At 45.0% G+C, this 26,139-nt stretch overlaps 1 protein-coding gene across 4 annotated transcripts in view; it reads left to right on the top strand.

The window, feature by feature from the left end:
• ERN1 (endoplasmic reticulum to nucleus signaling 1) overlaps positions 1-26,139 on the top strand; it is a 79,629-nt gene that overhangs the window by 32,040 nt on the left and 21,450 nt on the right. For all 4 annotated transcript variants that reach the window (XM_033089929.1, XM_033089933.1, XM_033089932.1 and 1 more), the window contains 8 exons: positions 10,051-10,084; positions 11,085-11,157; positions 14,446-14,518; positions 16,902-17,024; positions 20,117-20,218; positions 21,066-21,327; positions 22,605-22,683; positions 23,720-23,885. In XM_033089929.1, coding sequence (XP_032945820.1) covers positions 10,051-10,084; positions 11,085-11,157; positions 14,446-14,518; positions 16,902-17,024; positions 20,117-20,218; positions 21,066-21,327; positions 22,605-22,683; positions 23,720-23,885 — 912 coding nt within the window. The remainder of the gene's footprint in view (positions 1-10,050; positions 10,085-11,084; positions 11,158-14,445; positions 14,519-16,901; positions 17,025-20,116; positions 20,219-21,065; positions 21,328-22,604; positions 22,684-23,719; positions 23,886-26,139) is intronic.

The following is a 26,139-nucleotide window of genomic DNA, read 5'->3' as shown; positions in this document are numbered from 1 at the left end:
CTTTAGTACGGGCGGTTTTCCAGCTTACCTTGGCATCTCCCCAGGATCAGCTTTGTCCAACATGACGTTTGGTAACTTGGAGAGGTTACCTGCAAGAAAACCTGCTGCATCCTCTCCCAGTTCTGATGAGATTTGGATTTTTGAGAAGCTTTTGATTGAATGTCCATTTTAAAATGCTCTCCTCATGAAAACTGAAGTCTGAGGAACGTTGGAGACTTTATACCCTACAATTTGGACCTAGCATCTTTAATGGGAGTGTTCAGGTGTAGATTCCAGAAGTACCTTTCCTCTGGAGGGAAGAGTGAGCTGCCACTGGGAAGAAGTATTCCCTCCTCAGTTCACTTACGCTCATGAACCATGTTTGGGAGACTCAAGTTTTGAGTTAAGGGAGGGTGAATGACCTTGTTTCTACCAGTAGTTTTTATAAGAAAACAATAGTAGAACACTAAGCGGTTTCTTGAGGAAATGGCGGTTGTTTATTGTATTCAGACTAGCCCATCTCGTGTCACTGTCAGCGAGGATTACAATCTTCATGTCCTTTTTATCTCATTCCTTTCTTTCACTCCATTTTTCTGATCAGGGCTGTTTTATTGACATTTTTCCCCTTTTTGGTTCCTGACCACCCATCCTTTGTGCCCCAGCCCCAGCCCACTCTGGCTCAGGCCATCCTACTGGGGTTATGGAGTTGCCTTCCTCACTACCCTTTATGAGTCCTTCTTTTTCTTGTTCACTTTGCACCCTGATACCTGGTTCTCTAACCTTTTTTCACAGGACTTGTATCGCATTGCTCTCTTTCTCTCAGGAGCCTGCAATCACTTCCTGGTTAGTGCTCTACATGCCACATCACAGAGTTTTCACAGCTTTCTTCTCCCTCCATGGTCTCGCTGCCTACAGACCAGCCCCATTGGCATTCAGAAGGAACATGTCACCCTTACGAAGCCTGTGTCCTCATTCCCACAGAGGAAGTGACGGGTCTTCAGTCATGTTGTCCTGTCACCCCTACACATTGGGCCAGCCTCTTTTATAATGTCTTTCTCCCCTGAGTACACTAGCCCTCATAGATTTCTCTCACCTAGGAAATCCTGTGGTACCTGTGGCATATACCACATGTTTCAGCCGTTCGTTATATACTGTTTCATGTAAGTCAGCTTTCTAAGCTCTTTATGCCACACAGCGTGGAACAGAGAACAAAGCTGATGGTAGATGTCTGACATTTGTTTTTGAGATGTGTTTGATAATGACTCAATAGATAATAGATAATGACTAATAGATGGGTTCTCATCCTCTTCCTCAGAGAGAAAGGGAGGGAGAGAAAGACGAGGCTCTTGAATATTTGGTATGGCGGAGGTTTACAGGGAGCATAAAGCAGTTAGGACTTCATTTATGGCCTTTTTGTCCTTAAATACATTTCAAAAGGGTCAACCCAGAACATTTCAAATCACCTCTAGAGGTGCACCTAGAAGGGGCTGGTTTGCAGAATTTCTAACTGCTGTGACATCTTCCTTGGACCTGGAGAAGTCTTCCAGCTGGAGAGGCTGCTGGTTTTAAGTGCGGGGTGTGTAGAGTCAGTAGACAGTTGTGCTCCGGAAAGAAGAGGCAGGTGGAGCAGGGCAATAAAGCCAGTGCTCATCTAGATTCCACCTGAGCAGCAATGTGTTCCAGAACTATCAGTGCTCGTCTAGGGAAGAGAACACAATGATCTTAGAAGGTTCCTGGAGCTCCATTCAGATGGGCAAACTGTTCTTGTGGCTTCTATAATCAAAGGGATCTTGTTCCTTCCTACGTGGAAAAAAAGTCTGCCTGGAGCTGCCTCCAGAGAGGGGCCAAGCACCGATTGGAAACAGTTTAAACTTTGGTTGACTTCACCAGAGACATTTTTCTGTTTTGCTGGCTTATCACCCCCATGCTTTCCCCAGACCCTCATCAGTGCTGATAAGCCTGTGTTTTGGAAAGCCTGATAGGGTACTGACGGGTTCCTTCACGCTCTTCGAGTACATTTCCCTTTGGTCTCTCCACACCCTGTGATATTGTAGGTTCAGGCTGTCAAGTTTTACACTACAGGTGAGAGCAGGAAAAACAGGCATTTTTTTTCAACCTGTTGGAAAGGGTTTCCTTTTTCAAGGTTCTCTCTCTCTGTTTTTTAACTTTTCATTTGAGAAAAACTTCATACACAAAAGGAATGAGAATAGTATCACGAAACCGTCGTGTACCCAGCTCCCAGTTTCAGTAATGATCAATACATTTCAGTCCCCTTCCCCCACCTCCATTATTTTTAAGCAAACGCCATACCAGGTTTTCCATACATCTAAGTAATTTTTAAATGTGAGTAACTACATAGAGCTATGCTTGGGCATCTCTTTTTAGCTTTTATCATGTAGGTTTCTGTGTGGAAAAGTCCTTTTTATTAAGAAAGACTTATTTGAATGACTGTAGTCCACCTACAATATTGACTACCTTAGATTATTGACTTTCTGTCATTCTGCAGACAGCATTCCCTGCTAACTACAAGGGGAGCAAAGACGTGGGCAGCAGTCACACAGGATTTCACTCTCTGATAATTCAGTACATAAGCTTTCTGTACTTTTCTGTGTATATTTCACAGTAAACAAAATAGATGGTCCCTGACTCTCAAGTGCTTAAAATCTAATTCAGGCCCCAGTTTTTTGAGAACCAAAAAGGCCACATGCAATTAAATATAATATCTGTCCCTTGTGAAATGTTTCTTAAGAACCTACCGAGTGCAGTGGGCGGTCAGTTTCTGATTTCCTGGAGAAGGAAGCATTTGAGCTGACTCCAAAGGTCAAGCAGATTTAGGTAGATGGAGATGGGACGGGTAACGGTGAGCACAGGGGCCGATGTGAAAGCATGGAGGGAGTTTTGAGAAGAGATGTGATCAAAAGATGATCGTGGAGAACGGGGCTCTGGTTCTGCAGAGCCTCGAATGCTTAGGCCTGTGGTTCCCAGTCCATTCTGAGGGGCCCCAGGCTGCCACAGGGATCTCAGGCACTGCACCTTGTATGAACTTGAGAGGAACGCAGCAGTGCTCCCCAAGTACCAAACACCATGCAGGAGGTAGTTTATAGTTTCAACATTGCGCTGCTTGTCCTGTCAGTGATGTATCTTGGCCAAGCTGAGTTTTTGGCAGTTGCTGTAATAAAATTCAGATACCACGTGAAAATCAGTGTAGCGCGGTAAGGAGGGTGGCGGTGTCTAATCTGATTACAAGATTTGGAATACGTGCAGCCCCTGACAGATACACACATTCCCGTTAGTAAATTGTTATGGTTAAGAATGAAAGAAACCTGTTTCTTTCCGTTTACATGTATTAGTATTAGTATTTACATGTGGCTTACGTTGTTAGACCCTAAATACTTCGGTCATTTGGACCTAACTGCTTAATAAATGGAACTGTTAGTATTTCTCTTGGCCAAGGGCCCTATGAGGAAATTACTGAGACATTAAGGGTACTGCAAACCAAGAAAGCTTGGGAACCTCTGACTGGAACCACAGAGATGGAAGGCATGGGAGCCATTGTAGGATTACGTGGAGGAAAGGCGGGAACAGATTGGCCTTTGTCATCCCCTGCAGGCAGTGGGTGGAGGGCATATTTGAAGGGCAGAGATCTGACACACGGAGCTGCCTAGGAGGCTGCCGGGTAGACCCAGTGAGAAGTGCTGACCACCTGATTTTGACAAAGGAGATGAAAAGGAGGACTTAGATTTTGCGAGCTGTTTAATAGATTGAATCTTACAAAACTCAGCATCTAACTGAATGGGAGAGGTTAGAATTACGAGACGGAGAGAGTCAAGGACAACGCAGTTTTCAGGATTGTACGACTGGGTAGAAATGGAGCCAACCAGCCCATGTGGGGAACGTAAAGGAGCCATTTCCGGGGGATCTGACATCAGGTGGTGCTACCCTTGAAGCAGTTGGCAGTGGGACTGGGTCATGGGCTCCACAGGAGAATGTTAGCAGATGCCACGTGGAGACCCAATGAGAAGGATTTACAAGTGTTTGTTAGATTGTCACTGGAAATTGGCAGTGGCAGTTTTGGTCTTATTCTGAAGGTAGGGGCCAGAGAGCGGTGAGTTGAGAAAGGCACAGAGGGCGAGAAGGTGAAACCCAGGACCCAGAGCAGTGGATTCCCAGTGTGGCGCAGATCAGAAGTACCTAGCACTCGTCAGAAATGCAAATTCCCTGGCCCCACCTACAGAATCAGCTCCCAGGGGAAGGACCTAGAAATCAACACTTCAAAAACTGTAGGTAACTTATACATTGCTGGTGGGGATATAAAATAGTACAGACACTTTGGAGAACTGTTTTAGTTCCTGTCAAGTCAAATGTAAACAGTGTGGCTAAGCTACTCCTACATATTTTCACAACAGAAATGAAGATATATGTCCAAACAAAGACATGTACACAAATGTTTATAGCAGTTTTCACATTTTCCAGCCCCAAACTAGAAATAACCCAAGTGGCTATCAATAGATAAATAAATTGTGGTCTGTCCATAGGGCAGAGTACTATTCAGCAATAAAAAAGAACAAACAATGATACTTCTGTGGATGAATTTCAAAAACAGGATGCGGAGAGAAAGAAGCCAGACACAAACGAGACCCTACTGTAGGAGTTCCCATTTGTAAGATTTCAGAACAAACACAATGAATTATTGGTGGTTATAATGGGCCTGAGTCAGGGATATTGCATCCAAAGGGGTATGAGAAATGTTTTGGGGTGATGGAAATTACCTACATCTTGATTGTGAAGGTGGTTACATAGATGTGTATGTTTTACGAGACTCATGAAACTGTACACTTAAAGTGGATGCATTAGGAGAAAAAGGAGAGCATGTGCAAAAGAGAGAGGAAAGCCCAGAGATTTGGTGTGCTTGTAGGCGATGGGGGAGGAGTTAGCTAGCCAGAAGGAGGACTTGAAGATCCGTGGAGATGGGATACCGCTTGGGGGCTCCAGAGGGATGAGTGTGAGAGATCTATTAATATGAAGGTGAAAGCATTGTCCTTTTATAGAGACGTGAAGGGAAAGGTGGAGTTGGGCAAACTTGGAGGGTGGAGAGCAGGAAGTTTCCGAGTGCTCCCTCTGTACCACAGGAGGCTGGGTTATGTGTGGAGAGAAGGGGACCTTGAGGCAAGGAGTGAACGGGGAGCGGAGGCCAACCAGGAAGTAAACTTGTCTCCTATGACATGGGGCCCACCTGGCCATGGGTATATAATGGTGTCTCCAAGAGCGATTGTAGCATTTTTCTCAGCCGTGCTCTGAATCTGGGTGGAGGAAAGGGGATTGCTGGGTACATTTTGGGTTGATAGAGCATAGCTGCCGGATTATTTATTAGAAGTTATCAACGATGGCTCTCTAGGCTGGGCAGGAATAGAAGTAAGAAGGAAACAAATATATTGAGCACCTCCTACGTGCCAGGCACTGTTTTAGATGTTGGGGAGATAGTAGACAACAAAAGATAAATCTCAGCCCTTAGGGAGTTCACCGTAGCTAGAGTTAGACATTAAATAAAATACATATACTTCAGAGGTGGTAAGTGTCATGGAGAAAAACTAAGCAGGGAAGAGGGTAGGGAATCCTGCGGGGTAGGAGGTGATCATGGAAGACCTCTCTGAGATGGTCCCATTTATTCAAAGACCTAGGCAGAGGAAACAGCCGATGCAAAGGCCCTGAGGCAGGGGCAGTTTGGCAGCATTCGAGGAATAGAGCAAGGAGGAAACAGTGGGAGAGTATTCCAGGGTGACAGGATGGGTGTGGAAGGGTGAGGTTGTGTGGGGTTTGCCAGGCCACTGTGTGAACATTGGCCTTTACTGAGTGAGACAAAAACCACAAAAGGATTTTGAGTGGCAAAGTATAACCTGATTTATCTTTTCAAAGGATCACTCTTCTCTGTGCCAGGGCACTGACTTGAAGTCTTGACAAACATCTAGTCCTTACTTAATCCACATAGAGATGTCCCATGAGGTTGGTGTTTGTTATTATCTCTCTCTCTCTTTTTTTTTTCTTTACTGATAAGGAAATTGAGGCTCTAAGAGATTAGGTAACTTTGCTAAGATCACTCAGCTGGTAATTGGCAGAGCTAGGATTTAACCCTGGGTTTGTCTGATTCCAAAGGCCATACAGAAGAGGAGAAAAGGGGGCGCTTGAAAGACAAGGGGTTCCCACATGTTGGAGTGGGAAACAAAAGGATGGCGATCCTTATAGGAATAGACTGTGGAGTTTGGCAGCTGATGCGGTGTGCTGGGGGAAATGAGTGTCAGCAGTGGACTGTGAAGCCTGCCTGTCTTCTAGGAGAATAGGGGTGCTGTTAACAAAATGAGGTCATCTGGAATAGAAGCCAGTCTGGGGTTAAAGATAGAGGGCCTGACTTTGGGATGGAGGTGCTGGCAGAAAGTAGTGGGAATGTCCGGTTGATCCAGAAAGAAGAGATCAAGAGTTGGGGACCTAGACTCTCCCCATTGCAGTTATGGTTCAAGCTGTAGAGATGGATGTGCTCTGTGGGAGAACTTGGAAAGCTTCTCTCTTTGGGAGTAGGGAGTGGGGAGGAAGGCAGGAGATAGATGAGAGAGAGAGAGATGGGTGAAAAATCAGGCAGTGCAGGGCCACAGAAGCCAAGACGGGGAGAGATTCCAGGGGAGGGGTGAACCGCCGAATGGGAAGAGGCATGAAGGGGGCTGCCTCTGACGGAGTGGCCTTGGGCAGGAGGTGCATGGGATCCCTGTGGTCATGAAGTCGCAGAAAGGGTAGGGCTTTTGGTGCCGATGGACCGAGACGCTAAGGCCTGCAGCTCAAGAGGGGAGCCCAAGGCAAGAGTCCACTGGGGCCCAGCACAGAGGGAGCAAGTATGAGTCTTACAAGAGGATGGGGTGGAGAATAAAGGTGAAAAAGTATTCATGGAAAATAAAAATTTACTTCTTTTGGAGATAAAAATATTTAAATTTTTACCGTTATGAACTTGGACAAAGGAAAGATGAGAACATCTATTTTGAGTCATTTCTGTCTCAAGTTAAAAAAGACCATTAGATTAGCACAAAACAGTAACAACGGGTGTCACATAAGCTCACCTGGTTTCTCCAAGTGTAAAGGTTGTGCCATTTCAGGCCTGAGGTGGACCCACTGGAGGAATCGAGTCAAGTCCAATGGCTGCTCCCCGGGGCACCGTGACAGGTTTGTTTCTTCCCGTGTTAATCCAGGAGACCAAACACTGATTTCAGCTATTTTTTTTTTCACTCTTCTGATATCCTTTCCTTTACCTAGAATAACAAATATTTTTTCATTTGTGAAGTAATTGCTGGAAATACCTCATTACTGTGCCCCTTTTTCCTTATCAGTCTCCATATAGATAGAGTGGCTTATTTCATAGCTGTGTTTGTTTATATTCTTATAGTTAGGCCAAGTTTCTTTTCTCATGGCTGATTTTTTTTTTTTTTAAAGCAAGAATCTGGCCTGTTCCCATTATTAAATCAAAAACAACCACCTATTTTTTTTAAATGTTGTATGATTTAATTCATATGAAATTTTAAATGGGAGAAAATTATATATGGTAATAGAAGTCAGAATTATGGTTACCTCTATGGTACAGGTAGTAGCTAGAAGGGCAGAAACAACCCCTTCTTTATGTTGGGCTTCAGTGCACCTTTTCAGATGATGCTGTTTACTTTTATTTTGCTGACTTTCCCAATATCTTTAACCTGTTATATTATGGAACATTTCGAGTATATGTAGGGAGAACAGTAAAGTAACTCGCCAGTGTTGTCACTTCCATCTTTAAAACAGTTGTGACAGGCTGCCATTCTTTGTTTCATCTCTCCCCCCATACAATTTTTTTCCGTAGTACTAAAGCCAATCTCAAATTCAAGTGATTCTTTGAGGGGGAAAAAAAAGCCGTTTGCTCCCCTCTATCAGAGGTGTCTTTTAATAGTTGTGCTATTACGTGGCCTCCAGGCTTGCAGATGTTTATCCCAGGGACCTTATTTTGCTGAGTGGATGGGATGCTAAGATAATCAGAACGTTCCCCTACTGGAGTTCATCTCCTCCTAAACCTAGAAAAAAAGCATGGTTCTTAAACACTGGTGTAGTTGTCCACCAATCCTCCTCTGGCTCCCGCAGACGGCCTGTGTCCTAACTGGAACCTTTCTGGTGCAGGACATTTTGGGACTTCAAGGCTCAGTGTCAGGTAACCAGTGGATAAGCTCTAGAAAACCAGGAAAATCTGCACCTGAAGACGAGTCCTTGAGAGTGAGCAATCGCTGTACAACAAAGATAAGCTTATGAACAGAAATCGAAATCCTGTTGGTCTCCATGTCTTGTTTCTGGTGAATTGCTAGAATTCGGCAGCGTCCTCTTCATGTGTGTTTACCTGTGATACTTTTAAGTGGCTGAAACGAACAAAAAAGATGCCCTCTCGACCCTTGTTGTCTTTGGAAAATGGCATTCTTGCTTTTCCCAGCCTGCAGGGCTGCAGGGCTGCGTTGAAGTAACCGGATTGTAATCACACCTTGACTGTTTCAGTAGGGTGAGTGCTGCGTGCCCTGATTTCCTGTCTCTTGCATCAGTCTGTTTGTGAGCTTGTGCAGAGAGGTGATTAATGGGAACGACAAACATGCTCACTGACTGAAAGTTCCTCCTGTTTCCTAAAATGTTTTTGGTTTAATGAATTGCTTGTTCGCTGCCCACAGACCACATGCAGTGTTTGTACTTCTGTTGTGAACAACTTATGCCTTCATGTAGGAGCTGGGCTTATAAAGCAAAGTCAACATATTATGATAAGGCTTGAAAGAGCTTTCTTTGTCTGAGAATCCCAACTGACTGGGAGAATTAGACAGCTGCCTGTCACCATAAGCAGAGCTGGTAGAGCCTGGAACTCTGTATCCAGAATCTTATCACAGTATGTGCCATCCTTTTCCCCGTCTTTGAAGTTGAGGCCTGTGTGGCTGTTCAGCCCGTGGGATTTTGATTGCTGGAAATACCTCATTACTGTGCCGTCGGATGCCTGTGGATTTTATTAGCTCTGTTCTAGCCATCCCAAAGAATCAGTAGCGTCCTCTGGATTTGTGCCCAGGAGAATCTAGGGAAGAAGAGATTCTGCCATTTTGACTGAGAAAAAACTTTTTCCCAATTTAAAAAGTAATGCCCACTCTTGTAGAAATTTGGGGAAATATCAAAAAGGTGGGGGAGTCGCTTATATTTCCAACAGAGGTAACTTACAATTCATATTTTTTTACCTCTGCATCTAGTTTTTTCTATGCCATTGAAGATTTTCACCTCAGCTGCAATAATACTCTATGTACAATGTTATCTTTTCTCCTGAACGTAATAGTATAAAGATTTCAACATGTTTTTAAATTTTATAAGCCCTTTTAGATTCCTTAACTTTCTGCCAAATGGACATTTCATAATTTAACCATATTATTGAATAGTTAGGTCATTTGTAATACTACTGTAAGCATCTTTGTACAGAAAGCACTTTCCTTATTTTGTGTTATTTTTATACTAGATTTTATAGAAATGGAATTAGTGGATCAGAGGGAATCAGGAGAATGAATGAACACTTGAGGACCCTAAGATACCACGTTGCTGCTCCAAAAGGGTATATCCATTTACCACCCAATCAGATTCTCATCAACAGCAAAATTGATTCTTAAGCCACAGTTTTGCTTTTCCTAATGGGAATATCTAGTACCACTCCAAGTATTTGGCAAAGTGTTGACTTAGGTTTTAAAAGTCCTTGATGTGGCAGGTAGCACCACTATGACCCATTGTCTACTGTGGGTTGTGACTGGTTCTTCCTTGTATGTCCATCTCCAAGTTATCTGCACGTTTCTTGACAGCAGTTCCATTCTGCTGTCAGTTCTTTCTCCAGTCTCAGGGACAATCACGAGAGCTTACATTTGTACCTCTGTGTGTGTGTTTTCTAAAGTACCTTCACGTACATTAGCTCACATAAGTAAATTCCTAAATTGGTCCTGGGGACTCTCTGGGAATCTTGCTGTTTTAGAGTCTGTCTGATGATGCTTTTGTTGTTCTCTTGCACAGATCCTGTCCTGCAAGTTCCAACGCATGTTGAAGAGTAAGTTTGCTGATTTGCTTCAGTACTTCCCTTTAAGTCATTTTCTATATTACTCACTATTTATGAAGCTAGTTGCTGGGAGTACATATATGTATAAATTTAAGGGATAGTGAGAATGATGGAGGCATAGAGAGTCTTACAGGTGCTACAATAGAAGCCTGTGTTGGGGAGATGGTAGTCAGTTCTTTGGTGGGGGGAGGCAATGGTATTAAAAAGGCTTATTTGAGATGGAACTTAAGTCGAGTTTTGAATTGAAGCTTCCAAAGTCCTCAGGAGAGCCTAAGGGTTTAGATCTCTCTCCCTCTTTACTGAGTTACACCATGGAGAGGAAACATGAACGTGACCTACTACTAGAGTATGTGTGGTAGAATAAAAATTGGATAGCACCTGTAAAAGCCTCAAGTGATGGTACATCCTAAGTAGAGAAAAGATTCATCAAGGGGTTTCTGAGTGGCTAGTCATAGTCTTGAGCAGGTTAACTTTACCAAAGATCCCCTCACATCTGCTTCATGGGAAGCCACTGACTCCTTGACAGGTTCTTTCTGATGCTAGGCTTTCAGAGTCTGCTTTTATTGCCTCTGATTGAAAAATAAATGTTTGTTGAACACTAAAAGTAAATTTGTTCGACCTGTTTATGTGCTATGCCATGGTATTAAGTATTAATTATTGAAGTTCTGTACTCAATTGACTTGGAAACTGAGAAGCAGATTCACTTATTTTACCTTCATCCAGAGTGATTTTATCCCATGATGATATATTTCCTCTCCTACGGTGTTTTACTATTTTTCCATTGCAGGTTGCTTTTTTCCACTCAAGTATGGTATATACCACCACAGGGATATTGTATCTGTGGCCATAGTGAGAGAACAGTGGGTAGAATTGTGTTACACCCACACATGCACACATCCCACTTTCCCCTTCTCCCTTAATCATGGCATTGATGTTTTGTTCTGTGCCCTGGGCTATAATTTATCATTGATACTTATTGCTTCATTTCTAGGCCTGCCTTCCTCCCAGATCCTAATGATGGCAGCCTGTATACACTTGGGGGCAAGAATAATGAAGGCTTGACGGTGAGTGTATTTAGCTTCTTCGTGTACTCCAGCGGTTCTAGACCTGTGATCCTCAACTTTTGCTCATTGAGATCACCTGAGAGCTTAAAAAACATTTTGTGGGATTCCAATTCCTAGATGTGCATTTAAATGGCAGCCAGAGTTCAGAAACATTGATCTAGACCAGCAAGTTCTCATGGCCCAGCCAACACACTGGAAGGGTATACTTCTTTTAATAACAGAGTTCACTCCAACTAGTGATTCTCAAATTGGTGTTGGTAGGGGGGTAGTTTGAAACACTGTTCACCCTCTAGCAGACATCCCCTTAGAGTGGGGCATGTGGTACCCCATTCCCATCTCCATTTGAGAATCTAGACCTGTGGTTCTCCACCTTAGTTAGACATTGTGATTGTAATAACCTGGAGAATTCAAAAACTACTGGGTTTAGGTTCCAATATCAAAAGTCTCTATTTAATCGATCTAAGTCATCAGGATTTTTAAAAAGCTCCCCAAATAAGAGAATTTAAAAACAGGCCCACACATATGATCACCTGGTTTATGACAAAGGTGACACTGCAGTACAGTAGGGAAGGTTGGTCTGTTCAATAAATGATATGAGTCAATTGGGATATCCATATGGAAAAAAATGTTGATTCCTACTTCACACCAGATACACAAAACTCAGTCCCAGACAGATTACACATCTGAATGTGAAATGTGAAATAAAACTTTGAGGAACAAAGTAGCAAACATCTTCATGACCTTAGAGTAGTTAAACATGTCTTAAATGAGATACAAAACAAAACAGAAACACCCCACACTAACAACAAGGAAAAAATTGATGTATTGGATTATGTTAAAATTAAAAATTTTTCTTCATTAAGAGAAGCAGGCCACAACGTATTTGCAATACACGTGTCCAACAAAGGACTCATATTCAGAATAGATAAAGAACTCCTATGGATTATTTTAAAAAGGCAACCCAATAGAAAAATGGCAAAAAAAGATATCCAAATGCTCAGTAAGTATATGAAAAGGTACTCGGCTTCATTAGTCATTAGAGAAATGCAAATACAAATCGGGATGTCATACTACTGTCCATGCATAAGAATGGCTAAAATGAGAAAAATGGAAAAAGAAAACAGGTATTGTGGGTGGGGAGCAACTGGAACTCTCATATACTGCTGGTGAAAGGGCAGATTGGTACAACCCATTTGGAAAACTATTTGGCAGAATCTGTTACAGCATTATGAGCCAGTAATCCCTTCCTAGGTTATGTGTGTAAGTGTTTACCAAAAGACATGTACCCAAATGTACTGTGGCTTTATTTATAATAACCAAGCAGTGAAAACTGCTTAGATAGCATCCATGGTAGATGGCGCAAATATGGAATAGTATATACGGTTTAGTAGTCTACACCGATGAGAACAGTCCGTGACATGGATGAATCTCACCAACATAAGTTTGGACAGAAGATGACAAACAAGAAAGTCTACACAGTGAATGATTCATTTCTATAAAGCTCAAAGACAGGAAAAACTAGTCTTATGATATTTTGAAGTTAGAATAATGATTGCCCTGGGGGATCATGATTGGAAACGAGGGCAAGAAGTGGCTCTCGGAGTGCTGGAAACGTTCTGTTTCTTCATCTGGGTGCTGGTTCCATGGGTACATTCACGTTGCAAAATTTAACTGAGCTGTACACTTATGTGAGCTTTCTGTTTGCAAGTTCTGCTTCAGTGGAAAGTTTAAAAAGTTTCCAAGTGATTCGAATGTGTAGTAGCTAAGGTTGAAAACCCCTGGTCTAGGCTCTGAGTGGCTTGTGAGCTCTAATTTGTGTATTTTAAAATGATTTAGTGAATACCTGTGACTGAAACAGATGGGAAGGGAAGAGTAAGCCTTGTGTAGAGGAGCTTGGGTTTCCCCTTCAGCATTTCCCTCCAATTACGAGAGCCTCCACTTCTGAAACCCTTTGTTAGCCAGAAACGGGGTTGAGCAGTCTGTATGCATTGTCTCATTTGAGCCTCTCAGCAGCCCCCAGGGATGTAGGTGTTGTCCCCATAGTAGAGGTGTGGAAACCATGTCTGGAGAGGTGAAGGAACGTGCCTAAGGCCAAAACTTCAAGTGTTGGACTTGCGACTTGAAGAGCTCTCACTTCCAAAGGATGCTCTGACTACCACCCCACGTGCCTTCCCGCGTTGTGGTTTAGAAGCTCCAGGAACAGCGTGTTTCCAGCTTGGGCCCTGAATTGGGAGGCTCAACAGACCGCACAGGACTCCAGGCTGGAAGCCTTGCCATGACTTTCTGATTCTCAGAACCATCTGGCAGAAACCCAGTCATTACAGCCTCTCTGTGGCATTTTCCCTTTTCTAAGGCTTAGTTTAAATGTTGGGATGATGGGAAAATCCACATGATTAATTATTTAAAGTTCTGTTTATTAGAGCTAGGAGAAATTTTTTTCTTTCTTGGAGAAAAAGGTGGCAGTGCAATAGAAGCAGGTATCTATAGAAGAGTTTCAAGAACACAGAATGTTCCAAAAATAAAATATACTGAAACAAACATTCACCAGAAGAGCTCGTCAGATGTCAGCTGTAGACTCAGAAGAATCAGTTTTTATGATGAAATGCAATTGAAACATGTGGATGCTTTTGAGTTTCTTTTCCTGGCACCTATGATACTTCCTTTTAATACCAAAAGGTTCGATTTTCTTCTGTTTTTCAGTAGAGAATTATTTACTGACGAGAACATCAAAACTTGTTTTCCACTTCAACCTCCTGTGTTGCCCACATCATGATGACTTCTCCTTTTTCTCTAAGCTTCAGCTGGGCACAGAGGTTGCTTCTCTTCAGAATTAATCTCGTGGCTCACTCCCACTCTGAAAAGCACTGACATTCTACTCAGTCTAGCTGGCTCTGGGTCAGTTTTCCAAGACAAGAGAAATCTACCTGCCCCCCCTTAGAATTTCAAAGATTGTGTAACTCTCCATATTTATGTAAGTCTTTTCAGAAAAGGTTGGTGTTGTCCCTAGAAGCACTCTGGAAAAGAGGCTTGGAGGGGCCCCCTGGAGTTAGTGTTTACAGCGCCAGGGACCCAGGAGCTGAGGGCTTGTCCAAAATGTTTCTGGAAGCCTGGGATGCCCCTTCTCCTTGGTTTCCAGTTAGGAAAACTCCCATCTACCATCAACAGTACTTCTCTCTTTTTAGTAGAGTTGGGTAACAGAAACAGACTGTGCCATAGAATTGTAATAATTGCACAAGACTTGGTTAACTTATTTTTTCCTGTGCCTTTTTTTTTTTTTTTTTTTTGAAGAAACTTCCCTTTACCATCCCAGAGTTGGTACAGGCATCCCCATGCCGAAGTTCAGATGGAATTCTCTACATGGGTAAGAGTTCCTGTTTTCACTGACACTTTGAGCTCTGAAATGAGCTGAAATGAGCCCCAGAACCTGGGAAAGTAGTGTGTCTGAAGGAGAGCTGTGCAGTCACCCCCTCACCAACCCTTCTGGGAAAGGTCTTTCTTGCATCGGTTACACTTGTTCACGCCAGGATCAGCTGAACCATTAAGAAAGGGTTCCCCCCACTTGGGAACAGACGTGACACCATTAATATGGTTACTCATTTAACAAGCTTTTAGCTGCTGTGTTGACCTACCGCTGCCATTTACAGATTACAACACACCCAGAAGCAATTGGATGAAATTTAAAGTGAATACAATAGTCTGAGCCAAGAAAGGGAAGGGGGGGGGCGATTAATTATAGGGCTTTCTTAGTATTTCCTGCTATCAGAATATTGGATAAAAACAGCACTTAGCAGCTTGCCTAGATAAGCTGCCTTCATACCTACAGGGGTCACACCTTTCAAAGCATCAGATCTCCTGCTTTTCTTTTACCTTGTTGCTGCCAAAATGTCGATAAAAATGCATTTGTAACACAAAGGAGAGCTGTATTTATCTTGAAATCGCAGCAGTAATAATATCCTGTATTTATACAGCAGCTTTCTTTCTGAGGAACTGGAAGTGCTTGCTGCCTATTCATGCCTCGGGAGCTGTATGCATATTTCTGGGCCTCAAGTGCAGGCCGAATGTTAAGTTAGGGACCCTGGGCTCTTGCTTCCTTCCACACCTGGAGAAGGAGGAGCCCCCACCCCCCATCCCAGCCGAGTGAATTGAAGGAAGTGATCAGCACAGGCTCTCTGTCTCCCCTGGGCCACCCCCCAGGCCCACCTGAACACCTTCTGACCATCTGTGTCACTCTTTTTATTTGGTCTTCCAGCGTTTGCCAGCGATTCATCACTTATGGTGTATTTAAGATAACTGTGTTTCCATTATCTTTGTGTGACGCCCTCTTAAGTGATTTCATTGAGCATATTTAAAAGCGTGGCAGTTGCCGAGTCCATCCATTAAAGTGGTAGCTGGGTTATGGAGAGTATAATGGTCCTGGAAGTAACCAGAGGGATGCCGTGCCGGATGGAAAGGGTGGAAAGGGGTCGTGGTCACAGCTTTTTCTGATGTTTTCACTCTATCTTCAGATTTTCATCATATTAGGATTTTGTTGTTAGGAACAGAAACATATGATCCATGGACAAGTTTCACACACGTAGCCTAGACACGTACGCTACGTCTGTTAGAACTAAGTGTAGCTTTAGCAAATTCGAATGCCCTGTGACCTCCCTGGTGTCTCAGTACTCTGCTTCCAAGAGTCTCTTGAAATATCCTGTTTCCCCGAAAAGAAGACCTAGCTGGACAATCAGCTCTAATGCGTCTTTTGGAGCAAAAAGTAATATAAGACCCAGTCTTATATTATATTATTATATTTGATTTGATTTGGCTTGATTTGATATTAAACACCCAGTCTTATATTATAGTAAAATAAGACCTGCTCTTATATTAATTTTTGCTCCAAAAGATGCATTAGAGCTGATTGTCCAGCTAGGTCTTATTTTTGGGGAAACACGGTAGGAAGCTTGGCCAATAAGTTAGGAAGATACAAGTGACCAGAGGCCATGCCTTACAAAACAGAAATGCGGACGTCATGGTGACTGTGTTGACCTTCAGATGGGAGGCCATGCTTCTGACTCATCACTGCTGGGATGCTGAGATGTATGTGCTACAGATGCATATTATCTTTGAGTGTTCCTAATAGTTTGTTTGGCTGTGCCGTCCACCTGTTCATACCTTATAATCAGCTGAGCCAGCTGAGAGTTGTAGCCTGTGGCTGGGGAATAGTTTATTGGTGGGGGAACAGGCCGAGATAATTTTGGCCTCATTAGCACCAGGTTGCGACCAACTCCACTGCCCTGTACCAGCTAATTAGCTATAAATAGTAACTGGGGAGCCTCTTTTCAAGTGAGCTTATTGGTAGGGACATTGAGATACCTGAATGGTGATTAACAGAGAGAGGAACCCCTGGGTACATTTCTGTGTTCATATAGATTCTAGTTGAAGGGACAAGGGTGACCCTTTACAGGCCAGACTTGTAATATTTAAGGCCACTAACCTAAGCAATAAAATCTATGAGCTTTTAGGTTTGGATAAATGTTTATACATGATTATGTTATTAAGTTATTAGACCCAGTGGCCCAAGAAGTTTTATTATCGCCACATGACCATTTACCTTGTCACCCTCGGAGCGTAGAAATGTCTTCAACATCTTAAGAATTTCGGCCTGTCTCTCCGCACAGAGAACATCTTAGGCTGCTCGTTTGGCAGTGATATTTTTTTCCACAGGACGAGTGTAAACCACTGTGTGTCCTTGTGACCTTTCTCAGGTAAAAAGCAGGACATTTGGTACGTCGTTGACCTTCTGACCGGGGAGAAGCAGCAGACTTTGTCATCAGCCTTTGCAGATAGTCTCTGCCCATCAACCTCTCTTCTGTATCTTGGGCGAACAGGTAAGAAGGAATCTTTTATCATGTACAACCTGCCTGTTTCCAGAAAGGACCTGAAGTAGCCTCTCCATGGGTCTCTGCCTCTGGGCTTCTTTCTCTAGAAGGTGGCCAGATCTGTCTTCTCCAAACACAGATCTTACCACGTTGTTCCCCTTTGTAAGACACTCCCCTTCCCCAGGGCTCCCCATGGCCCAACGATCACAGTCCAAAATGCACACGGCCCTCAAAGCCATGGAGCCTGCCACCTCTTCCACCTCCTCCCTCGCTGCGTTTCCCTCACTTCAGCATTTTCCAATCAGGATTATGTACCTGCAGTCCCCAGAATAAGCAGTGCTGTTTTTAAGCCTTGGACTAGTGGGTCCCTGTCTACCAGGTGTGTACGTTTCTGCCTGTCTGGCCCATGTGCTCTCTTCCTCTACAACTCTGCTCCCTCGCAAAGTCTCCTGTCTGTGAAGCCTCGTCCCCAGGTATAGCGGCTCTCCCACTGTCGGGGTGCACACAGTTGGACGGGCCTCTTGTAACGGCCATGTCACCGCCCATCACTGGCCCTTTCCAGCATCCTCAGCCCGCTCCTCTCCACGCCACATTATCTCTCTTCCCTTTTCAGACTCTTCTTCTAAACACTCGTCATGATATATTTCTAAATTGCATTTGCCTATTTCCCGCCTCCCCTACTAGACCATCAGTTTCCTGAGGGCAGGACTTGGTTTTGGGCACCTGCCGACACGTAGCAGGTGCTCAGACGTTGGAGCAAGTGGGTGGGCAGATGTGAGCCTTTCATTGCAGGGATCTGCCGTATTCATCGTATGTGTGCAGCTCCTGACATCTACCAGTATTCCATAAAAATTGTGGAACGACAGCTGAAATAGAGCTAAAAGGGGAAGCAAGAAAATATTTATAAGGAAAAAATTATAGCAAAATCCTAGAATGAAATCATTATGCTTGAACACTCGATTTAGGTATAAACATTCAGGTAGCCAAGACTTTTTAAAAAAGAGACAGAACCTTTCAAGTGGGAAGTGGTGCTTTTCTAAGAATGAATGAGACGTATTTGGGGTCCCGTGGAAGCTGGCCGGGCTCTCCTGTAACTAGGGGGCAGGTCTTTATGGTTTCAGTTATCTCTTGCTGCGTGCAAACCATCCTAACTTACTGGCTTCCAACACCAGCATTATTGCTCACAATTCTGTGGATCAGAAATGCAAGAAGGGCTCCACAGAGACGGATGGTCTCTACTCCTCACGCTGTTGGCTGATATCTGGGACCTTGGTTCGACTCTACACAGATAGCCTGGACTTCTTTACATGGTGGCTGGGTTCTCCTCTTGAGTAAAAGTGGACATTGCAGTGCCTCGAAGGCCTGGGCTCAGAGGTTTTGGAACCTCACTTCCACTCCGTCTGTTGGTCAAAGGAAGTCATGAGGCCTGCCCAGAATCAAGGGCTGGGGAAACAGACTCAGCCTCTAAGTGAGAAGACCGACTTGCACGTCACAGAGACGGGTGGTGGTGGTGGTCGTTTCAGACCTTCTACCGCAGTCCTGCCTCTGACTGCAATAGCTTACAGCCCCCCTCCCCCATGCAGAATATCCTCATCCCTCCCCAGGGCTCCCAAAGTCCAGTCACAGCATGAATCTCAAACTCCAGCTTCTTGTGATCTACCGCGGGTACGAAGGTGGGCGAGGCTCCTGCACCCCAGCACCACCGTGCAGTGGTGAGACAGACAGGATAGCGGCAGCAAACATTCCCATTCAAAACGGGAAGGCATGAGAGGCACGGGAAGTCCCGGTCCTTAGGGATCTGGAATCCAGCCAGGCACCGGTTTTCAGGTTCCCCTCCTCTGAAGGCAGGGAAGATTCCTCCATTTGGGCCTGGTCTTGCCCTCTGGGATTGGTGCCCTAATATATTGTTCTCAGCACCTCTTGATCCTACCCTCTGAGAAGTCCTGTCTTTTCTATAAAAAGTGGTTAGTGTTTTGTAACTTTCCCAATCTGTGTCTTGTCTATTGAAAGTTGGGAATCTAGAGGCCTTTGGATTTTGGGGGTTTTGTTTTCATTTTGAGTGTCTCTGGTCCTTTTAGTCCATACTGATAATAACTGCTTTAAAAACTTTGTGGACTTCGCGTGTGTGCAGTTATTGTCTACTCCATTGTATTAAAGCCGTCCCCCCAAATCTCTCTACTTGGTGTGTGGACAACACTCTTACGGTTCTTAGAACCCTCTTACCTAGCAGAGGGTCTATGAAGCACCACCTTAAATTTTTCTGAGGTCTCAAAAAAGGGTCTTACTGCCTTAACCTTGACTTGATCTTGACCCTGAGGCCATGTTTTACTAGTAGCACCCTGGACTTGATCTTTGCCCGAAGGCCATTGTTTACATTGAGAATCTTTTCCAGCTGGAGTGTCAGCCCGGAACCCTCTATAATTCCTCTGTGTTCAGCTTGAAAACTGAGTCGTTCCTTCCTTCTTTAACTTCTGTATCTTGAATTATGTCAGATGCAGTTCAGAGAAACCATTTGGCACTTTCCACATTGTGCCTAGAGATCACCTTAGCCAGATTCACAAGTTCACTATACTTTCTATTTTCCAAGTTACAGTAAGTAGTAGCCTTACTAATTGTGTCACTACTACATCACCTTTTTAGCTTCCAATAGCAAGTTTTCTTACTGCTCTTTGTCTCCATGGCGACCTTCCAGCCTCCATCTGCCACCTGGTCCCAGTCAGTGCCATATGTTTTCGGTTTTTATTATGGCACCTTCCCACTTGCAGGTACCAATTTCTAATGCCAGCTCTTGATTGCTATATGAGAAACTACCCCGAAAGTTAAGTGGCTTAAAACAATGCCATGATATTGCTCAGGATTCTGTGAGTCCTGAGTTCAAGGACGCAGCAGTTGGCTTGTCTCTGCTCTGCATGCTGTCCGCTGGGTTCCCTCCTGTGTCTGAGACTTCAATTTCCCATGCGGGCTCTCTCTTTCCACATGGATGGCCTGGACTTTTTTTTACAGGCAACGTAGGGAGGATTTGTCTGTTGTAAGTAGGTGAGGTCAGCACCTCAGTAGGTGCCGTGGCCCCTCTGGTAATGGGGCTGGCGTGTGTTCTCCAGAGTACACCATCACCATGTACGACACCAAAACCCGAGAGCTCCGGTGGAACGCCACCTACTTCGACTATGCGGCCTCGCTGCCTGAGGATGACGTGGACTACAGTAAGTACCCCGGGTGGCTTTGCAAGGTCGGGCAGGTCTTGTGACCTGTGAGAAAAACGATTGTTCCAGAAAGCTGGGTTTTCTTGAAGACACCCTAAATCACCAGGTTCTGGACTCTCCATGGACTTACAGTAAATGCTTCATCAGTCAGGTGCCGGGGTGAGAAGTGTGGAGGGGAACCCAAGTAAGATGGTGGTGAGCTTAGCCTGAAAGGAGGGAGGACACATTCTGTTGAGTCCCTCTGTGTCACAGAAGGAATTTACTAGAGGCCCCTGAGAAGCAGAATTAAACATCAACTTGTAACATTAGCAGCTCACTCCCTAAATGTGGCTCACCCCCAGTTACTTCTCTAGTAAACACCCCCCAACTCAAATGAAAACTAAAAACTAATTTTGCCAATTTTAGACACTGGTGTCTAAAAGAGGGACAGAAGCCCCCTCTGGGGTCAGATGTGGCCAGCGCCAGTGGTCAGCTCCAAAGTCCACTTCAAGTGATAGGTTTGAAATGATTGCTGTCAGATGCCAGATTCAGAGGCCTCTCCACTGGCTCCTGCCTCCGCAGTGTGTCCGCTCACTAACTGAGTGGAATTTAAGAGCACCACCAAGTAAATGGCCTGCGAGAGGCTGGTCCTGTCTCAGGTTTATGAGCCAGGCAGCTCGCCGTGTCTTGATATTGTAGAACCGGAGCACATTCACTGGAAACGAGTGAAACTGTTCGGAGGAGATCTGAGAATACTCCAGAAGTCTCGGTTCCTCTAGCTATGTGGCTGCAACTTGCCAGGAGAGTAGAGGATGTGGTTGCAAGATGGGGTGAGACTCGACTTGCTTTGTTTATCTGATCTGTACAGAGATGTCCCATTTTGTGTCCAATGGCGATGGGCTGGTGGTGACTGTGGACAGTGAATCTGGCGACGTCCTGTGGATCCAAAACTATGCCTCCCCAGTGGTGGCCTTTTATGTCTGGCAGCGGGAGGGCCTAAGGAAGGTGATGCATATCAACGTCGCTGTGGAGACCCTGCGCTATCTGACCTTCATGTCTGGGGAGGTGGGGCGCATCACCAAGTGGAAGTACCCCTTCCCCAAGGAGACGGAGGCCAAGAGCAAGCTGACGTGAGTCGGGGAACTTGGGGAAGAAGAGGGCAGCTGTGACCCTGGCATCCTGGTCCTGCTGCAGTGTGGCACACCATACACTGAAAGCCAGGGCTCAGGCAGACAACTCTGAAGCCGTGAGGAATATAAAGAGCCTAGACTGGCTCATTCCGAAACCTTAGAATGTAAGAATTGGAGGGTACCACATGGCGCTTCAGAATTCCTGAATTTAAACTGAGTTAAAATTATGGTTGGGGGCAGGAAAGAGATGGCTGGTACTCACAGTACAATTAGGATATATCTCAGGTGGTGAAATACATAAGGTGTATTGATTTTTCAATTTTCGTGTTTTCTAAATTTTCATTGTTAAGTTACATTTGTTTTAAAAATCAGGAAAACAGTATTATGGTGTGTGTGTGTAAGACCCAGCAGACTTGCGCTGTTCACCCCCACCTATTAATAGGTCATTTAGCCCTGCTGAGCCTCAGTTTCCCACTTTACAGAGCTGTTGGAGATGATCAAATAAGGCAATGTATATGAAAGTGTTCTCTGAATTGCACACCACCATTCAAGTGTAAGGTATTTGTTGAGAGGTTTCGAGAAATTAGTAGACCACCAGCCCCAAATTCTCTATTGACAATAACCAAAAGAGTCTGGAGATGCATCCCCCGCATTTTCACACTGACACCCCAGACAGAAGCCAAACCCCACCCCCTCCTTGATGTGCCAGACAGAGCCAGACCACCTGGCTGGGGGACTGGAAGTCTCACCCAGTTTAGAATTTTTTGTGCATCCCTTTGCTTTAGGCATCCAGATTAGAGCAGCTGGCTGTTTCTAAGGGCTTCAGTAGACCCTGTAGACTCCTTAAGAATCGCACCGTGCTGGTGATTCTGGTGTCAGCTCGGTCGTCAGAGCATGCTGGTCAGGGCCATCTTAGAGACTTTGTGGTGGTTACCAGCATTCAGTCTCTCCCAGATGATCATGGCACACCGTCCTTTATGCAGGCCGTTGTGGGGTGGTCTAGTGCAGCCCTGCCATCTGCAGGTGAAGAAACCAAAGCTTGCAGTGAGGACACTTGTGTATGTTTTCGTAGGCAGTGAGTGGCAGCTGGGGCCTGCAGTCTATTTCTCTGGCTCCCAGGGGAGTATCCATACCTTCACCCTCCAAGAATGCTCAGGAGTCAATCTGGTTATTCCTCTGGGTGGTATTTGGGACTGCGATTCTTCTCCAGAAAGCCCCTTTTTGTGGGATCCAGAACTTAAATGACTGTGGAATGCATGTATCTGTTTTTCTCCTAGGCCCACCCTGTATGTTGGTAAATACTCTACCAGCCTCTACGCCTCCCCCTCAATGGTCCACGAGGGGGTCGCCGTTGTGGTAAGTCCACTCTGCGGGGCTCACAGATGTAGCCTCCTAAGTGCTCCTGTTCCATTTTTACAAAGAATGACTTTGAATCACATACATATAGACATCCTGTTGGTTTAAAAAGCAAGACACAGATCTTAAATCCTCAAAAACAATTTCTACACATACCACCTTCTACTTGAAGGAGAGCTCCATGACAAAAGCAGCTTCCCTAACCTAGGAAGCCCTGCTCATTTCCCTTCGCTTTTGTGTTCAAGTCTAAACTGCCCTTTGTAAACACCAGTTCACAGCCCTCCTCAGCCCCATCCCACGGTGCCCTCCCCACACACTGCTGGTGTCTAACCAGGTGCATCTTTTCCCTCATTTCCAGAAGTGCCTTGTTCCTCTTTCTTAGCCTTTGTCCAGGCTGTGCCTCACACTTCAAATGCTCTCCCTTCTTTCTTTTCCCTACTCAAATCCTTTTCATCCTTTTGTGACCAAGCCTTATTGGTTCTCACCAGCCTGCCTCCCGCGCTCCATCACTGAGTGTCTGAGGCCTCATGATCCTGGAAGTTCCTTTTGGTCCTTACAGTGTTTGAGCTGTCTGGTTGGCATCTCTTACCTTTCCAATGAGTTGGTCAGCTGCTCTGGTGAGCAGGGCAGCGCCTGCCTCCGTTGCAGCTCCAGCAAAGCCCGAGCCAGCACTGGGCTCGGGGCTGGAGCTCACTCCCCATAGTCAGGCACATGGATTGTGGATTGGTAGATACCCACACATTCTCCTTCACTTACACTGCTGCTCACAGTAGCTGCTTGGAATTTCACACACACCCTTTCTCACCCAGTTCCCAGACATCAGAATTTAAAAAGATATCCATGTGAAAGACAGTTATCACATCCTGAGGGAGGAGCCCTCCTGCCCAGTCTTAGGGCCTTTGTGTCTTGCTATGACTGTCATGGCCCAGCCCCACCTAGAGGTATGGCAGTGCCTAGGTGCTGAGGACAGCCCTAGGGAAGGTCTGCTCACCTGGAAGGCCTCGCCCCCAGGCCTCACCCCATTCTTTCTTCACAGCCACGAGGCAGCACTCTTCCTTTGCTGGAAGGCCCCCAGACCGAAGGTGTCACCATTGGGGACAAAGGGGAGTGTGTGATCACACCCAGCACGGACCTAAAGTTTGACCCCGGGCTCAAAGGAAAGAACAAGCTCAACTACTTAAGGAACTACTGGCTTCTGATAGGTGAGAGTTGGTTTCTCGTTGCCTCAGGTCACGTGCTGCCTCCTGGTGGGCAAAGCTGGCCTTGCTGGTGACAGTCAGCCACGTACTTGGTTCACGTCCCAATTGATCTTTCAGACCGTGAACATTTTTAGTCCCACGGGAAATTAACAAGATAGCTGTGTTGTCAACTCAGTTTTCAAAAATTGTTTAAATGATGTTCCAAAATTTAAGTACAGTCATGTGTTGCTTCACAGTGGGGATACGTTCTGAGAAATGGGTCGTTGGGCAAATACCACAGAGCACTTACCCAAACCTGGATGGCACGAGCCTGTACAGCATGTTACAGCACAAAGCAACACGGGAGTAAATCAAAGCACAAGAGAAAATGACGCTATCGAGAGATGTATGAGGCTGCTGCCGGTATAACACTGCTTTCATCGAACTTTTTTTATAAGTAGAAAGGATACACTCTAACGGATGCTGAATATATAAACCAGTAACACGGTCGCGTATTATCAAGTATTATGTACTGTACATAATTGCATGTGCTAACTTTTATGTGACTGGCAGCATAGTGGGTTTGTTCACACCAGCATCACCACAAACCCGTGAGTAATGCGTGGCGCTGTGACGTCACGATGACAGTGTCGCTAGCTGATAGAAACTTTTCAGCTCCATTGTAATCTCATGGGACCAGCGTCATATATGTGACCTGTCATTGACCAAGACGTTATTATGAGGCACATGACTGTGATGTCAACTTTGTGCAATTACCTGACACATCGAATGTCTGTTATGTGCCAGGCATTGGCGCCAAGCACTTTTGAATACAACTGTCTCACAACAGCCCTGTGTGGAGTAGGCACCCTGGTCATTTCCACTTATAGTTAAGGAAACTGAGGCCATTTCTATGGAAGAATTCACTCGGAGTTGATGTGGGCAGGAGGGTGGGGTCGGGGGGAGAGGGTTGAAGACCAGGAGGGATTGAGGGTGGTGAAGAGTGAAGAGGCTGGACCCGGGTCAGGGAGCTACGGCAGAAACCACGAGTGTATGCGGGGAGGTCCCTTTTCCTTCTCTTCTGTTGCTGTTGCCATCACTAATGGCCCTGGAGCAAACGGGAGACCCTGTGAGCCAGCAAGATAAGAGATGATACCCCAAAGGCAAGTGAGTGTGACAAATGAAGGCAGAGATGAGAGGAGCTGTGTCTCTGGCAAGTGTCTCAAGTAATTAAAGCAGGACAGAGTTTTCTGGAATCTGATTTGCCCTTCCTGTGCCCCCACCCCAATTCTGCTGCCTCCCACCCCCAGGGGTGGGGATGCAGCCCCAGGGGGTGGGGTGGGCAGGAGGGAAGTGGGGGTGCCTGAGTGTACAGGGGCTAGTGAGATTTCTCCTGGCCATTCTCCCTCTTGGCGCTCTCCGTTGACTGGTCCCTGGGCAGAGAGAGGGCAGGGCTGAGGGTGCAGGGAAAAGGGTGTGGGGCAGCATGGGAGAGTATGGGGCCCAGGAAGCCACAGGATCTTCTGAGCAGTGGCATCTGGATGGGGGTGTGTGTGTAACTGGGTGTTGTGGAGAGGAAACTGGGTGTACTGGAACCCTTATCCTTCCCTTTGGAGCTGTCTAGGTTTTTTTCCTCTGTGTTCTATTCCTTGTAGACATTTCTTCGTTTCGTTACTGTTTTTACTAAATACTGGGCAAAGGAGATGACAAAATATTCTACATTTTGTTTAAACAGAAGTAGTTTGGAAAACATGCATGAATGGGCCCTTGGTAAAGGAAAAAAATAGCTGATGAGCAGAGGCCACTGAAATGACAAGGCTACTTAGTTTTATGTACCACTTAAGGAAGACAGAGATTGCCTACCAGTGGTTAAGTGAAACAAACAAACAAAAAGTAAATAAAAATTTTAAAAAATAGATAAAGAAAGAAGTGAAATACATTATTGGAAATTAAGGAAAGGTGTATGTAAGACTATAAAACATGGATAAAAGTCTTTATGGCTTAGTCGCAAAAATATATCCTTTTAAAATCGAAAGGTTGCCCAAGTAAGAAAATTGAAAAACCCAACAAAGCATAGAGAAGTAATTAGGGAAGCATTTCACAGTTCTGAAGGCCCTTTTGAGGGCCTCCAAGGCCCAGCCATTTCTAAATAAGGCAATGGGACTACTTTACAATCTTTGTGTAAACTGGGGGCCACAGGTAAAAGGATATGTCAAACTGTGTCCTTTGATTTGCTTTTTGTGGAAGAAATTAAGGATATACCCATATCACATTAATC

This window comes from Rhinolophus ferrumequinum, chromosome 21 (genome assembly GCF_004115265.2).
Source record: "Rhinolophus ferrumequinum isolate MPI-CBG mRhiFer1 chromosome 21, mRhiFer1_v1.p, whole genome shotgun sequence".
In the NCBI taxonomy this organism is placed as follows: Eukaryota; Metazoa; Chordata; class Mammalia; order Chiroptera; family Rhinolophidae; genus Rhinolophus; species Rhinolophus ferrumequinum.
The sequence above is the reverse complement of the archived record's forward strand: the minus strand, read 5'-3'. Positions and strand labels throughout refer to the sequence as shown.